We start from the raw sequence: 17,842 nt of genomic DNA, 5'->3' as shown, positions 1-17,842 counted from the left end.
CCAAATCAAAATGTTACAAGAGGGAGATGAGATTTGTCCAAGGAAAAGAGTCAGCATCAAGGTGGTTTTCAAATAAAATAAAATAAAAAATAAAAAAAATCTAACAAATCAAGGGCATTTATGTAATTATGTTGAAGAAGCAGGTTAAGAAAAAAAGCACAGAGGAACACCAGAAACAAGGCACTAAAACAAATGGGCATAAAAACCAGTGGAGAAGAGGTCACTGGAGCCATTAACAACAACATTCTTTTAGTCTCATATTGAATCAATGGGAGCAAGAGCAGGAGGTAGAGGTTTGGAGCTAAGGCTTGGCTCCATTAACCTACTACTGCTCATCTTCTTCATCACTTCTCTATTCTTCAACGTCTACTTCTTCTTCTTCTTCTTCTCATACTCCTCCATCTTCTCACTTTGGCCGGAGCCCAGGTGGAGTCAGTCGGCGGCGGAAGAAGCCGAAGCCGTCGCGGCCATATCATGCTCCGGCCATGGCCGTGCTTTTGTGGACGGAATTATGATTAATGGCAGGCCTTCATGTGAGTGCAACACTTGCTATCATGGCTCTGATTGCTCCATTCCCTCTCTTGATTGCTCTGCGGACGCTGACAGGTCAGCATCATCATTTAATTATCTATATATATATATATATATTTATTGATATTAATTTTTTTAATTAATAATGATCAGTACAAATTAAATTTATTATTATTATTATTATTATTATTATTATTATTATTATTATTATTATGAGTAATGCTATGTGGAGTGAAGCAATCACACGAACCAGTCACATGACTGATGCGGCTGGTGACATGACAAATTGATGTGGCTGGTGACATGACAAACGATTTAATTTTTTTTAATAAAAAAAATAAAAATAAATAAAAAAAGAAAGTAAAAGAGCCGATTGTCTTTTATACTTTGCCACTCTCTCTCGTGTGGCTCTGCGTCAGGACCATTGAGCCACACGAGAGAGAGAGAGTGATAAAGTAAAAGAGACAATAGGCTCTTTTACTCTCTTTTTAATTTTTTTAATTTTTTTTTAATTTTTTATTGAAAAAAACTTAAATCGTTTGCCATGTTACCAGCCACATCAGTTGTGTGGCTGGTTCCTGTAATTGCTTCGCTCTATATAACATTACTCTATTATTATTACTTTCATTGCTTTGATGAACACAGCAATGTTGATGATAGTGCTGGGATATATTTATAAGCAAAGAAATGGGTAAAAATTTTAAGAGGCCACTGTACTATGATAGTTTGTCACTTTACTCATTGAATTTCAAAAAAAAAATTTTTGTCAATCATCCTACATTAATTCTGTTTCATCAGGAAATCACCTATAAAATTCTGATCAATTTTTGCTGAGTTGACCACCAAAATTATATGTCATGTATTAAACTAAAGTTATTTAATCCACGCTGGTTTGAACACATTAGCAAAGTGTGTTAGAAATACATATCACCATACACATCAGCATTTCATGAGAAGCCCTTTATGAGGTATATGCTGATGTGTATTTCCCGCACACCTTACTGATGTATTCAAGCTAGTTTGAATTAAATAACTTTAGTTTAATGTATGACATTTAATTCTAATGACTAATTCAGCAAAAATTAATTAGAATTTTATGGGTAACTTCTCAGTGAATAGAATCAATATAGGGTAATTGAAAAAAAAATAAATTGAAACTCAATCATCAAAAACAGTAAAATCCTAAAATTTTTACTTGCAAGAAAAAAAAGAGTAGATGAAAAAAAAAGGGACCAAAAAAAAAACAAAGACAAGGGAAAATACGTTGGCTAAATAGAAATGTGAACAACAAGGGAAAAAACAAAGACAACATAGGTTCTTTGATTAGAAAAGAAAAAAAAAATATCTGAGGCTCAAGGTGTCAGTACTAGTAAACTAACTACCACACAATGCTACTCTTAATTATTAGAGGCTATTCGACTCACCCTTCAGAAAGTCTGCAAACTCCAGATTTTTTTTGACCGCATGTATTGAGTCTTTTAATTTTGATCTCTTCTATTCAGGAACTGGAAACACCCAAATAATAAATATAAAAAATATGTTAAAAATCACAAAAAAAAAAAAAAAATTATAAAAACATGCATCAAAGATTCTTTTAATTTTGAAAAACATCATAATAAAAATTAAGACCCTTGTATGAAGTATAATTAGCATTATTCTCTGTTTCCACATACCACTTGAGGAGTTGAACTTTTAATAATAATCTTATTATTATTATAATAATTATTATTAAATGGCAGTGGAAATCCATTGTTTCTGGAGCCATACTGGTACAGACATGCAAAGGGCAGTGCAGTGGTGGTGGCCGGATGGCACCGGATGGGCTACGATGCCACCGGAGAAAACTTCATCTCCGTTGAGCTTGAGCAACATATCCGAAAGCTCCATCGCATCGTCGGCAATGCCGTCGTCGACGATCGCTTCATCATCTTCGGCGCCGGCTCCACCCAACTTCTTTATGCTCTTGTCCACGCTCTCTCTCCCCATAACTCTTCCTCCCCTGCCAGCGTCGTCGCTTCCATTCCTTACTACCCTGTTAGTTTTCTTATATATATATATATATATATATATCTCGATGACTCACTTTAGAGAGCTCGTTACTTAATTAGTGCTTTAATGATATTATTTATGCATGTACGTAGGTATACAAAATGCAAGTGGATCTCTTTAATTCAAAACTGGCAGAATGGAGAGGAGTGACATCAAGCTGGGTTAATGAATCAATATCATCATCATCATCATCATCATCAGATGGATCAATGAACAACTTCATTGAGTTTGTGACTTCACCTAACAATCCTGATGGACTTCTTAAACAGTCTATTCTTGGTGGTTCATCAGTCATTTATGACTATGCTTATTACTGGCCACACTTCACTGCCATCCCTGCCCCTTCTGATCACAATGTCATGATCTTCTCTAGCTCCAAACTTTCCGGCCATGCCAGCAGTAGGTTTGGGTAATACCCTCTCTTGCTACTAATACTTTTCTTTGAACTTCTATTAATTATGTAACTGCATATATACAAGGTTGAGATGAATTGTATATATTGTAGATGGGCATTGATAAAAGATGAGCAAGTTTACAAGAAGGCGATATATTACATGAAATTGAACACAATGGGTGTGTCTCGGGATACACAACTGAGGATGTTGAAGATCATCAAAGTTATACTTGCAGAACATGGAAGAAAAGGTGACATCTTTTCATTTGGATACCAAACAATGAGAGAGAGATGGACCAAACTTAACAAAGTTGTTTCAAAGTCTAAACGTTTCTCTCTTCAAACTATTCCTTCTCAGTATTGCAATTACTTCAAAACCATCAGAGATCCTTCTCCCGGTAATAATCATATATATATATGTAATATCATGCATATAATATATATATATATAATAGAGATGCATATATAATAAGATAACAATATCTTAATATAAGATTGAAAATATTCTTGCAGCGTATGCTTGGTTGAAATGCGAGAGGGATGAAGACCAAGAATGTGATGTTGTGCTAAAAAATGCGGGTATAATTTGCCGTGAAGGTAGCTTATTTGAAGCCGATGATCGGTACGTTAGATTGAGTTTGGTCAAAACACAAGATGATTTTGATCAGTTGGTGCAAAAAATGGATGCTCTGGTTTCTGATCATTCGAGCATAAGTTCTATTTGAGATATTATAGATTATATTTGACAATGAACAAGTGTCTTGTTGATTGTAACTAATTATATATATAAGTTAATTAGTCATCAATAAGATGCAGTGCTTGATTTGGTGATCAGAATTTAAAGACAATGCATTCTTTGGTTTTCGTTTTTATGGCACTTTTATATGATCATGATTATCAAAACTAGTTGGTGAAGAAGGCTACAAGGGGAACTAGCTAGGTTTATATTGATCTATGCATATATATATATGGACCCATGCCATCAGCTGACATATCAGTGATATCACAAGTTAAGAACGATTGAATTTGGCAGTGATATTTTTGAAAAATTATATAAATCACTTGAAATATTTTAAAAGAGATATCCCTATGACAAAGGAGATCAAAAGTGCCACTACGTACACCAGAGGGGGCTTTTGGCGGCGTTTTTTAATGGGTTTTGCGGCGTTTATAAAAGCCGCCACAATACCCCGGCGAATCTAGAAAACGCCGAGAAACATGCCACTGAAGTGAACGTCGGTAAATTCACGGCGTTTAAACATAAAAACGGCGCCAAATTAGTGGCGTTTTATAAACAAAACGCCGCTCTAAGCTTGTTTTCAAATTCTTGAATACGGCATCAATTTAGCGGCGTTTTAGTAAATAAACGCCATGAATATGGTGGAGTTTATTTTGAAAACGCCAGGAAGTTGGTGGCGTTTTTGTGAATGAACGCCACTATTTCGGTGGCGTTTATTTACAAAAACGCCACCAAATTTGGTGGCGTTTCTGTAAATAAATGCCGGTATTAGTGTGCCGTTTATTTTCAAAAACGCCACCCAACTTAGTGGCCTTTTGATGAAACACGCCGGAATTTGGTGGCGTTTTTATGAATAAACGCCACTAAATTAGTGGCGTTTTCCCTAATAAACAACACTGATTGAATTTTTCCCTCCTTGCCCTGATTTCTCCAATAATACGGCTCAAGGCATTTTTTGATTCAACGCCACTAAAAAAAAATCCCGGCGTCTTATAAAATAAACATGGCTAATAAAAAATATTTTCTCGTGTTTTAATCACTCAAAGTGCACAAAATCACATGCTGGCATTTATGACCAAAAAACGCCGCAAAATATAAAATATTAGCGGGGTTTACATAAAACGCCGCTAATAAAACGCCACGAAAAGCCTAATTTGGTGTAGTGGTGGTATCCATCTTGTAGTAGCGGGTGACAGTTCATTTTTTTCATGTGGGAATGTTGATAGTTGAACTCTTTTTCAATGCAATGCGATGATTAAAGGTTATGACTTATTCTTATTTATTAAAAATAAATTAGTATTTTTTAAAATCAAGGTAGAGCTTTAATTAAGTAGATGATGTCCGTCAGGGTCGTGAAACCATTGCTACTAATTTAGTAAAATAAACAAAATAAATGTTGAAAAATAAAGAATACAAAGATATTACTTGGAAAAACCCATAAATAATTAGAATAAAAATCATGAAAAAAGATTAAAGAATTTATTAAGTGAATTTTTTTTGGAGTTATAAACTCTCTCTAATAATAAGGAAAAAACCGGTACTCTCTTTCTTATATATATTAGGAGAATAGACTAATTCTGTTAAAATATTTTCTCACTCTTCTCATTGTCTTTTTTCTCTCTAATTTTCTCACTCTCACTTTGCTTCTTCCCTTAGTTGTGTGTTTAATGAGAGCTTCATTGCCTATTTATAGAGAGGAATGGTTATGCTAAATCAGCCCATAAATTCTCAAAACAATGGCTTTCAAGCTAATAGTTTAAACACATTGGTTAGTGTAGTAATGGTTATGATGAGTCATTGGTTTGTTCTGGTGAGTCATTGGTTTGGGCCACCCCAATGTAAAAGAAATTAAAGCAGTGTTCTGTTCTTCTTTTCAAACATGGTGTTCTCTCCATCTTCTCATACCTTCCAACGGCTCCCACGCCAATGAGTAGGAGATTTTTTTTTCTGCTTTGAACACACTCGTCTCATTTTACAGTGTCTTTATTATATTTACTCTTAAATTTAAACTTTTTATTCGATTTAGTTATTTTTTAGGGTTTTATGTTAAAATTTTAGTGATCTTAGCGACTCTTAATTTTGTTGGTTTAATTCCTATAGGATCTCCTCAATTCTTAGTTTTTTATCATTTAGTTTACTCATAGTGACGGAACTAGGATTCGATGCTAGGGTACTAAAACCTCAAAACAAAACATAAAAAAATAAAAAAATAATACAACAAAATAATTAATTTAAATGAAGACTAATGTATTAATATAACAAAATTTTGAATACGCATTAAAAAAACACTTATTATCTATAACAAATATATAAGATTTTCAATAATTCAGCTAATAAAAGAACGCATCTCAACTTTTTAAAAAATATATATGTATATATGTTATAATATATTTACGATACCTCACGATCAATTTCAACTTTTTTTTTTTAAATTACTAACATTTTTATATAAGATATTTAATATTTTTATAAATTTTTATTAAAATTTTAAAATCCTACTAATTTTTAAATTAAAAAATAAAATGTGAAAAAAAACACATGCTCACTAACCACTCAAGCACAACTCCATTTTACACTTTTATGTATCAAAATAGTCTATTTAACATTAGTTTAAGTATAGAAAAATCGATATCATCAAATCTTATAACGCCTGAAAAACAGTATTTCTGACGCCGAGGGGGGTTTTAGCCTCTATTAGTCCCCCTTGGGTCCGCCTCTGTTTACTCAGTTCTTATATATATATATGTAAAATGAGTTGGCCACGTATCCAATTTATAGAAATTTTGATAAGAATTTTATTAATGATACTAGAGATTCGATAATTTTTTTTGTTACTAGAAAACTCTATTATAGAAGTGAGGAATAAAATTTTTCCAATTTTTTTCATTGAATTGAGGTGTGTATTCATTGTTTGGTTGTGCTCGTCACAATTATGATCTTTGTGTTTGAATTGCTTTTGATTTGTGCTGACATCTTATCTTTGATGTAGGATTTTTAGTATGTTTTGCTTTTGATCTCATGTTCTATCAGCAAGCTTTGGAGCCACAATGGAATTATTATATATATTCACAAAACATGGGAAAAAAACACTTATCTTGAGGTGGCTAAATGCAAGTTATAGAGCAGATATTAGATGACTTTTTTATTTTTAATAAAGTGGTTAAAACACAACTTATGAATTTTTTGACTTTGACTTTTATTTTTCTTTAATTTTTTGTGGCATATTTTGTGTTAATGTGAAAAAGTTTTGTTGGGTTTGCTGAATAGGAGTTATTACCTTGTTTAGGTGGAAAGTAATTAGAGTTTGATTTTATTTATTTATTCATTTGATGAATATATAGGTGACAAGCACCATCATCTAAGAGTATTAAACAGATAAGTTAGTATAAAGATACATCAATTAAGATAACTTAATGATTCTTTAAAGATTTATTATTCGGGCCAAATTAATATATGGCACAATGAAAGCCTGCTACATCAGTCTAAAATGATATATCCAAGATCATAGTCCCATGATCTTAATTTCTCTTGTCATGTAATTTTTGAAGAGATGGGAAAAAACTTGACTTTATATAAATGTTGAATTAATGAAAATCTTTGTTAATTATGAACAAATTTATTACAATTATTATTAAAAAAAAAGAAAAAAAAATGGGAAAAAATGGGTAAAATGATATTAAAAGGGTATAAAAGTAGTTGGACCCAAGGTTGTCAGACCCGGCCCGGACAATGACCCGGCTAAACCCAGGGGTCAGGGGTCAATGGGTTCGACCGGGTCGAACCGGGGTTGAACCGGGGTCAATAATTAAATATAAAAAATATTATAATAATTAATAATAAGCAAATATAATATTAAACCCATAATTATATTATAAAAACCTACTCAAATTTGATATTTAAATTGATACATGACTTATATACAATAGAGTTTTCTAATTATGTCATTTATTTTTACATTTTTTTAAATATTTACAAATTTAATATATTAATATATAATTATCGAACTTCTCTCGATGTTATTTATTTATTTATTTGTTTATTGGTTGATTTTGTTAAAATAAATAAGAAATTTAATTCACTAATTCTTATATCTCAATTGAGTTTTTATTTTGTTTTAAATTTTCTTATATTTTTTATTTAATTAGAATACTTTAATTTTATATTTTTATAATAAAAACTACACTCATTTATTGTTTTTATTTTTCTTAATAAATTAATTTTTTTAGAAAGTATTTACATAACACATTAATATATTTTATTTTTTTAAATGTTACTTTTTTTGTTGGTATGTTCATGATATATATATATATATTGTAATTCTATTTATTGATTATAAATTATAAATTAATATTAATAAATATACACGATTTTTGTGATTTTTTTAATGAGAAAAATAATAATAAATTATTAAATAATGAAAAAAAAATAAACATTGTGACCCGATTGACCCGGCCGGGTCAACCGGTTCCCGGTTGAACCGCCCGGGTCACCGGGTTAACACCGGGTTTTTTAATACCCGGGTCAATGGGGTATACCCGGGCGGGCCACATGGCCGGTTCCCGGTTTTTCCGGTTGAACCGGCCGGGCCGGTCCGGGTCTGACAAGCTTGGTTGGACCACATGCGTGACATAAAAAAATTGTATATTAAAAGCGTGTTTAGTGGTAGTAGGAATAGTCGCGGTAATAATTGTGACAATGAAAATATAAATGCATCAACAAGGCTGTGTAATTTTTTCTATAAAAAAAAAGCTGTGTAATATAATATTTTTACTCTTCAATGTTCTATTATTTTTTTATCATTAGTAGAAATATTTTTTTATATTATATTTTTATTTTAATTGACAAAGTAGAAAAAAATACGAACTGATTATTAATGATAAATATATAGACAAATATTAGTTTTTTGAGGGTGTATAAAAACTCAATTATATAGAATAAAAACATACACATGCCAACCTAATATATATATATATATATATATGAGCGATTATTATATATTAATTATATTCATGAATTATCAATTAATGTTTATTTGTAACTCAATTTTATTAACAAATGCGATAAATGCTACTATAAGGGTATTTTTAGGGGCAAAAATTAAAACTCTAACAAGTACATTTTTACCCAAAGACATAGGGTTCAGATTATAATTAAGTCAATACCCACAACCGAATATTTATTACAAACTCAAGACCTTTAAATATTTAATATTAATATTTTTAACAATGGGACTAATACAACTAAGCTACGAAGTCTCGGGAATTTAGGCTTCGTTCTCAAGTCTCCCAAAACTTTAATTTTTTTTTCCCATGAGCGGCAGTTAAAGGATATTTAATTAATATTTTTTAAGAATGAAGTTCAAGATTGTTAAACAAAAGCTCACAAAGAAAAACTGAACATTTGAAAAACAAATAGAAAGCTCATAAGTTATGGTCCACAAATGCATGCATACATGCATCTGGTTCATAAAGTCAAAGTCATATTGTTTTTACAAACAATTGTACAAACCGATGGATTATGAAAGACACTACGGCAATTATTGTTCTTGAAAAGATATGATTATTCACGCAACATATGTACATTGAATTTTCATGCCTTCTCATTATTAGACATAAAAAATCTTTAAAATTTTCATGTAACTTCACATACAGTAAATAAGAATAATAAATCTATTATATCTACCTAAAACCTCTAATAAAATAATAAGGTCATCAGATGCATTTATACACGTTTGTTTTATGTATGGAAATTTCCCAATGGAAATTATTAATTTTTAATTTGAAAATTCAAGCTTCAAATATAACATCATTAATTGAAAAAATTGAACTATATATCTATTCAACGCTTACAAATAAATGTACTTGCACATAGCCCTTACATCCTTTTCTCTTAAGGAAAAAGGGCGAGACACCCTTAGTCAATGGAACAAACAAATACAATCACTACAACCAATAAGATTACTTACCATTATCCTTATTGAATAATGAATATTTCTTGTTTTTTAAATAGAAAAATCACACCCACCCATAGATATATAGATATATAGTCATATATATGGATAAGTTAGACACATAATATACTTATTAATTATTATGCAAGAGAAGAAAACAAATTCCAAGTTAGAAAGAGAATTAACAGTCATATATACAATTCAAAGCTTAGAATTGTCTATATTCCACCTCATGCCTCTCATGAATGTACAATATTAGGGACTACGTAACAAAGAAGACAAAGTTCACTAGTATAAATAGACAAGAACAACATGACTCTGTTATTGACATCAAGAATATGGCAGGGTCTCAAATCCACAAGAATGAAGTTTTCTTCTTTTTCTTCATCCTTATCTGCCACACCATTGTTTCTGCTTGTCCAAAGCTTGGATGGTCCCGGAAAGCGGCAACCGAGGCTGAAGGTGTGGCCATTATCTACTGCTCCGGCCACGGCCAAGCTTATATTGACGGCGACATCGTTGACGGTAAACCATCATGCGAGTGCAACACTTGCTATGGTGGTGATGATTGCTCTATATTCTTCTCTAATTGTACAGCCAATGCAGAGAGGTCAGTGTTTAGTTCTTCCTTCCCTTCATACTTCAACACTAGAGGATAAATTTACTATTTTGTGTTAATTATGCATGGACCACCGAATCACCGATACATGGAGAAGCTGTGCATCTTTTTAATTTCTTAAATATTCTAGTTTTTATATTTTCAAAATATCTTTATTTTAAAAAAAATTATTTCTAAATTTAAAATCATATAAATTATAAATAAACCGGACCATAAACACTTGCTTGTCTATGAGTACTTTATTTGACCCTCAAATTTGGGCACACTTGCTTATATATCATGAGTGCGCCTTGCACTAGTGTAAGCGCTTCCAAGACAAGAGCCCTTTTTTAGTGAAGTCATCTTGCTTTGTTCCATAACTAGATTATTTTTTAGTCTGTTTTTTTTATCACAGTTTGACACGTATTCCTAATCACGACATAAAAACATAACAGCATACATGTCAGAATGTGATAAGAGAGGATCAGAGAATACTCTGCTTCTGGATGAACACCATCATTGTTGAGGGAGATCTCACTAATGTTGGGTTATCATCATGTCATATCCAACGCCATGTGTGCAAGGGCATGTTTGGTATTTTAAAAAACTAATAACATCACAATGGTGAAGTTATTCCTTTCCATGGGAGGAGTTGAAAGTTCAATTCTCATCAAATGCATGATGGGCCGGGCTCCTTGTGCATGGCCCATGTGGAGTCTCCCGTGGTATAGGTTTGTCCACGTTGAAAAAAAAAACCTGAAAAATAATTTTCCTAAAAAATTTATAAAATTTAAAGAATTGTAAAGCCAAGATTTTATTGGTCAACAGCTGTTAGTGCCCTTTAACACTACTATTATATTTTTTTAAAAAAAATTAATATGGTCTCATATATCCTTCACATAATTTGGGAAGGATAAATGTTAAAAGAAAAAAGATTTTTATATAAGAATTATTATCACCTCAAGCAAAGGATGGTTAAGTTGACCAAAATTTAATTTAATTATTCTTAATAAAATTGAAAAAATAAAAATAAAATCTATTTTAATAATAAATGTAATAAATATGTCACCAAATTCAAAACAATAAAAAAAGTTTTGTAATGATCTATATATATTAAAGTATGATAGTCTCGTGCCAGGTGTCAATCTTTCATTACAAATTTTTCTGTCAAAATCATATAACATTATAATAATATTGAAATATTTATATCAAAATTTTAAAAGTAAATTATAATTTCACAAATATTTATAATTAAAAAATATTTATAATTTAAAAAATTGATGAATTTTTTATATAAAAATATTGTTCAAATATAAATTTCAATTAATTGTATATATTTAGAAGGGTTGTATTGCAACAATATGAAAATATTTGTAATTTAGTTCAAAATTAATTATAAATTATTTGAGGGAATGCTTTACTAAACCACAAAAGTACTTACAATTTAGTTATAAATTAATTATGATTTATTGAAGAGAGTAATTTATAAATAATATATAGCATGAATTTATCTTTTATATATAGTTTTATTATAATATTTTTATTAAACTCTATTTGACAAAAAAAAATTTAAAAGAATCATTCAAATAATAAGAGAATTTATAAATAATTTTTAAAATTTAGACCAAGTGTATTATTTTTAAAAAATTTAAATAATAATATATTTAATTAAATTTCAAATATTATTATCAAAATCATGACAATTTCATGTCAGATGTGAGTATTATTTTTACCATATATGTATCTACCTCTCCCGCTAATAATAATAATAATAATATACAGTGGAGATCCACTATTTCTGAAACCCTACTGGGAGAAGCACGCGGCGGACAGCGCGGTGGTGGTGGCCGGATGGCACCGGATGAGCTACTCAACCACCGGCAAGAACTACATCACGACGGAACTGGAACGCCACATTCGCATGCTTCACCGCGCCGTTGGCAACGCAGTCACCGATGATAAGTTCATCGTCTTCGGTGCCGGCTCTACTCAGCTTCTTTACGCCCTTGTCCACGCCCTCGCCGGCTCCCTCAACACCTCATCTCCGGACAGTGTGGTCGCCTCCGTCCCTTACTACGCTGTAAGCATTATGAGTATCAATTGTAGTTTATCTTTTAATTATTTCCTTAATTTCTTTACGTAGACTAATTAATAGCATGCATGCAATGATATGCATGTTTATATATATATATATATATATATATACATATATATAATAAATAGCCATACAGGGAGCAAACTGAGTACTTTGATTCTAAACTGGCGGAGTGGAGAGGAGTGACATCTGAATGGGTGAATGCATCAAAGGGATCAACAAACAACTTCATAGAGTTTGTAACCTCACCCAACAACCCTGATGGAGTGCTTAAAAAGGCTCTTCTCAATGGTTCATTAACCATCAATGATCATGCTTATTATTGGCCTCATTTCACTGCCATCTCAGAACCTGTTGATGAGGATGTCATGCTTTTCACTACCTCCAAGCTCACAGGCCATGCCGGTAGTAGGTTCGGGTATGTACCTCTGATAATTAGATCAAACATATATATATATATATATATATATATATATATCTTTCTGTAATTTTCTCAATTTTAATGTTAATATATATTGTAGATGGGCATTAATAAAGGATGAGAATGTGTACAATAGAACACTGAGATATATGGAGCTAAACACTGAAGGTACATCTAGAGAAACTCAACTAAGAATGCTGAAGCTTTACAAGGTGATACTGGCTAAACTAGGAGGAGGAAAAGGTGACATCTTTACCTTTGGTTATAAGACAATGAGAAAGAGGTGGATCAAACTCAACCAAGTTGTTTCTTTATCTAAACTTTTTTCTCTTCAAAAGCTACCAACTTCTCAGTACTGCAACTACTTCAATACCACCAGACATCCATCTCCAGGCATGTATATAAGATTGGATTAGTACTTTTTATTAATATTTTTAGAGAAGTTGTAATTAAGATTGGATGATTAATTTTATTGCATTAAATGCATGCAGCTTATGGTTGGTTGAAGTGTGAGATGGAAGAAGATGAAGATTGTGATGCGGTGCTCAGGGCTGGAGGTATTAGTGGGCGTTCAGGAACCATCTATTCAGATGATAAAAAGCATGTTAGAGTTAGCTTGATCAAGTCTCAGGATGACTTTGATCAGCTGATTACCAAGTTGACTGCTCTTGTCACCCATACAAAAACAACAGCCTAAAATTAACAAGCAATATGTATATATATACATTATTTGTTTGACGAGTTATGATATTTGTATTATTACAATAAAGAGAGCTTCAAAGGGTGGATTTTATGTATATGATCTCATTATTATGGGAAGCTCGTCGTTGCTTTGGAAGTGTTGTATGTTTGTTGGATAATCTTTTGATCAATAACACATTATGTCATATTGTTTAAATTGAAACACCATTCATTCATAAACTATAATTATATATTCATTCATACAAACATTATCTCATGTTTGTTTTTTTAAAATTAGTTGTAAAATTTAAACATTAGTGATTAGCTGATTGTTAATTAAGTACATAGTTAACAAAAAGAAACCATCAATATCAATATTTTTCTTGAAACATATTTTCCAAAAATCCCAAATTAATATATATATATATTATGCAAAGAGTTATACAAATAACTAAAAAAAAGAATTACAGTTTAAAAATATTGAAAAAACTTTGAATATATTCCCGCCACAACAAAAATTAAATAAGAATAAAATCAATATCGTCTATAAATTCTTTAAAATTATATACAGAGTCACTCTCAATCACAACACATGCGTTGAAGAAGAAAAAGAAATTAAGGAATTATGAATTATTACAAATCCCATGAAAGTACTCTCAAATCTTATAAACTTTATCAGCCTTGACTACTGGATTATCCTTGGCAATGGCTTTCCTACCAAAACCCTTGAAATCAAAAGAACAATGATGCGCCTCCGGCAGCCGATGAGTCGAGCAAAACTCACCGCCGCACTTGCAGATGAAACCCGTCAACCCTATCTTTTTCTTGCAAGATTCACACCGCTTCGTGGTCTTCGTCACTATCTTCGTCTTAATCGGCGGCAATGGTACCAGTGGTTCTGCTTTCAGATTCATCATCGCCATCTCACGATTGATTTGATCTTGGATCGTTGCTCTCACTGACGCAAGGATCTCATCTTTGTAGCACTGGGAACAAAGATTGCGCTGTTCTGGATCGCCGAAGAAGCCACAACCCTTCAAACAAGGAATCGGCGCCATCGATCTATCTATCTCTGTAAATCAAACAATTGAATAGATCGTATGAGAACTTAGCTTAATTAGAATTCCGAAACCCAAACCTTAACCCTAGATTTAATTACCTTAGTTGTTGGTTGGTCGGGAGATCGAAAGGGAAAAAATAGAAGAAGATTTCTACGAGGAAGTGAAGATGGTTGGAGTGGAGGTTTGATTGGGTATTTATAGAGGTCTAGTGTTGTTTAAATAAGTTTGGGTTTGATTTGATTTAGAATTAGATTTGTTAACGATTTTAGAAAGTAAAGTGTGTAATAACTAATAACTAAAAGATTAGGTTTTAATTTTGAGTTGTAGTTTGAATTTGAGTCGAATTTTATCACAATATTTTTTTTAAATTTTAAAAGAAGTCAGGTTCTAGTAAACCAAGAAATTTGAATTTAATTTATTTAAACTAAACTAGCTCTATATTTGTTTGGAGTTAATAAAAATGATACTTATTAGAGATAAAATTGATTATTATGAATAATTTAAATCAATCTCAAGATTCATATAAAAATTTAAAAATATCACATGAAAAAACACATAAATAAAAATAAAAATAAATTTATATTTAAATTTAAATTTACACCACTAATGACACGTGGATGGCCTTTCTTAGCCAAGCAAATCATAAGCGACACACAAGGTGAGCTCGCAATTTATCAATTAAAAAAAAATAATGACAAAAATGTAATATTAAAAAAATTGATTAAAAATTCCATATGGAATTATAAATCAGTTGATTTTATTAAAGTGATGTATAGTAACACATCTTTAATTGGAGGAGTTGATGGTTGATCAACACAATTCTTCCCCATTAATTAGAGAAGGTCAGTGGCCGCTAACCGTTTATTCAGTAGATCCCATTTTTTAAAAATTTTAAAAATACTATTTTAAAATTCAAATATAATGGAGCCACATTTTAATAATACTTATATATATATATATACATTTTTTTTAATTTGCGAACTCACCCTTTTGTGACCTTTAAAGAAGGTTAAGCTCATCCATGTGTCATTAGTGGTTAAAAATTAAACTAAATTTAAATTTAAATTTAAATTTATTTATGTTTTTTTGTCACATGAGATTTTTAAATTTTTATATGAATATTCTGATTTAAATTATTTATAATCAATTATATCCCTAACAAGTATCATTTTTGTTTACTCCAAACGGACAGATATAGAACCAGTTTAAATAACTTTGGGTTTGATTTGATTTCGAATTAGATTTGTTAACTATTTTAGAAATAAAGTGTGTAATAACAAATAACTAAAAGATTAGGTTTTAATTTTGAGTTGTAGTTTGAATTTGAGTTGAATTTTATCACAGTATTTTTTTTTTAATTTTAAAAGAAGTCAGGTTTTAGTAAATCAAGAAATTTGAATTTAATTTATTTAAACTAAACTAGCTCTATATTTGTTTGGAGTAAATAAAAATGATACTTATTAGAGATAAAATTGATTATTATGAATAATTTAAATCAATCTCAAGATTCATATAAAAATTTAAGAAAATCTCATGAAAAAAACACATAAATAAAAATAAAAATAAAAATAAATTTATATTTAAATTTAAATTTACACCACTAATGACACGTGGATGACCTTTCTTAGCCAAGCAAATCATAAGCGACACACAAGATGAGCTCGCAATTTATCAATTAAAAAAAAATAATGACAAAAATGTAATATTAAAAAAATTAATTAAAAATTCCATATGGAATTATAAATCAGTTGATTTTATTAAAGTGATGTATAGTAACACATCTTTAATTGGAGGAGTTGATGGTTGATTGAGCGCTCAACACAATTCCTCCCCATTAATTAGAGAAGGTCAGTGGCTGCTAACCGTTTATTCAGTAGATCCCATTTTTTAAAAATTAAAAAAAATACTATTTTAAAATTCAAATATAAAGGAGCCACATTTTAATAATACTTATATATATATATATATATATACATTTTTTTTTAATTTGCGAACTCACCCTTTTGTGACCTTTAAAGAAGGTTAAGCTCATCCATGTGTCATTAGTGGTTAAAAATTAAACTAAATTTAAATTTAAATTTAAATTTATTTATGTTTTTTTTGTCACATGAGATTTTTAAATTTTTATATGAATCTTCTGATTTAAATTATTTATAATCAATTATATCCCTAACAAGTATCATTTTTGTTTACTCCAAACGGACAGATATAGAACCAGTTTAAATACTTTGGTTTTGTTTTGATTTAGAATTAGATTTGTTAACGATTTTAGAAAGTAAAGTGTGTGATAACTAATAACTAAAAGATTAGGTTTTAATTTTGAGTTGTAGTTTGAATTTGAGTCGAATTTTATCATACTATTTTTTTTTTAATTTTAAAAGAAGTCAGGTTTTAGTAAACCTAGAAATTTGAATTTAATTTATTTAAACTAAACTAGCTCTATATTTGTTTGGAGTAAATAAAAATGATACTTATTAGAGATAAAATTGATTATTATGAATAATTTAAATCAATCTCAAGAGTCATATAAAAATTTAAAAATATCACATGAAAAAAACACATAAACAAAAATAAAAATAAATTTATATTTAAATTTAAATTTACACCACTAATGACACGTGGATGACCTTTCTTAGCTAAGCAAATCATAAGGGACACACAAGGTGAGCTCGCAATTTATCAATTAAAAAAAATAATGACAAAAATGTAATATTAAAAAAATTAATTAAAAATTCCATATGGAATTATAAATCAGTTGATTTTATTAAAGTGATGTATAGTAACACATCTTTAATTGGAGGAGTTGATGGTTGATTGAGCGCTCAACACAATTCTTCCCCATTAATTAGAGAAGGTCAGTGGCCGCTAACCGTTTATTCAGTAGATCCCATTTTTTAAAAATTAAAAAAAATACTATTTTAAAATTCAAATATAATGGAGCCCACATTTTAATAATACTTATATATATATATATATATACATTTTTTTTAATTTGCGAACTCAACCTTTTGTGACCTTTAAAGAAGGTTAAGCTCATCCATGTGTCATTACTCATTAGTGGTTAAAAATTAAACTAAATTTAAAATTTTATTAAAAATATGCGAATAATAATAAATTATTATAATTTTATTAAAATTTCATTAAATTTGTGGGTGATAAAAAAATTATTTAATTAAACCTATTTTAATTAAAATGTGGGCACCATGATATTTGAATTTAAAAACATATTTTTTAATTTTTAAAAAAAGGGATCTACTAATTAAACTGTTGGTAACCACGGACCTTCTCTAATGGGAAAGAGTTGTGTTGAGCACTCAATCAAC

The 17,842-nt window shown here is 30.1% G+C and overlaps 2 protein-coding genes across 2 annotated transcripts; both read left to right on the top strand.

The window, feature by feature from the left end:
- The first annotated feature begins 200 nt into the window (after positions 1–200).
- On the top strand, positions 201–3,838 carry LOC120253027 (tryptophan aminotransferase-related protein 3-like). The gene is made up of 5 exons (XM_039261264.1): positions 201–606; positions 2,271–2,565; positions 2,673–2,989; positions 3,086–3,372; positions 3,488–3,838. Exons 1-5 carry the CDS (start codon positions 269–271, stop codon positions 3,697–3,699), a joined length of 1,449 nt encoding a protein of 482 aa, XP_039117198.1. The 5' UTR covers positions 201–268; the 3' UTR covers positions 3,700–3,838.
- Positions 3,839–9,908: 6,070 nt separating this feature from the next.
- LOC120253202 (alliin lyase-like) lies at positions 9,909–13,623 on the top strand. The gene is made up of 5 exons (XM_039261526.1): positions 9,909–10,273; positions 12,044–12,341; positions 12,485–12,774; positions 12,878–13,170; positions 13,269–13,623. Exons 1-5 carry the CDS (start codon positions 9,909–9,911, stop codon positions 13,472–13,474), a joined length of 1,452 nt encoding a protein of 483 aa, XP_039117460.1. The 3' UTR covers positions 13,475–13,623.
- Positions 13,624–17,842: the final 4,219 nt, after the last annotated feature.

The sequence above is a fragment of the Dioscorea cayenensis genome, chromosome 26, assembly GCF_009730915.1.
Source record: "Dioscorea cayenensis subsp. rotundata cultivar TDr96_F1 chromosome 26, TDr96_F1_v2_PseudoChromosome.rev07_lg8_w22 25.fasta, whole genome shotgun sequence".
Classification (NCBI taxonomy): domain Eukaryota; kingdom Viridiplantae; phylum Streptophyta; class Magnoliopsida; order Dioscoreales; family Dioscoreaceae; genus Dioscorea; species Dioscorea cayenensis.
Note: the sequence above shows the minus strand (reverse complement) of the source record. Positions and strands in the feature narration are given on the sequence as shown.

Coding starts and splice junctions, on each gene's coding strand:
- LOC120253202 (XM_039261526.1), top strand. CDS start 9,909: ATGTACAATATTAGGGACTACGTAACAAAGAAGACAAAGTTCACTAGT. Junction 10,274..12,043: donor TGTACAGCCAATGCAGAGAG/GTCAGTGTTTAG, acceptor AATAATATACAG/TGGAGATCCACTATTTCTGA. Junction 12,775..12,877: donor CATGCCGGTAGTAGGTTCGG/GTATGTACCTCT, acceptor TATATATTGTAG/ATGGGCATTAATAAAGGATG.
- LOC120253027 (XM_039261264.1), top strand. CDS start 269: ATGGGAGCAAGAGCAGGAGGTAGAGGTTTGGAGCTAAGGCTTGGCTCC. Junction 607..2,270: donor TGCTCTGCGGACGCTGACAG/GTCAGCATCATC, acceptor ATTAAATGGCAG/TGGAAATCCATTGTTTCTGG. Junction 2,566..2,672: donor CTTCCATTCCTTACTACCCT/GTTAGTTTTCTT, acceptor GCATGTACGTAG/GTATACAAAATGCAAGTGGA.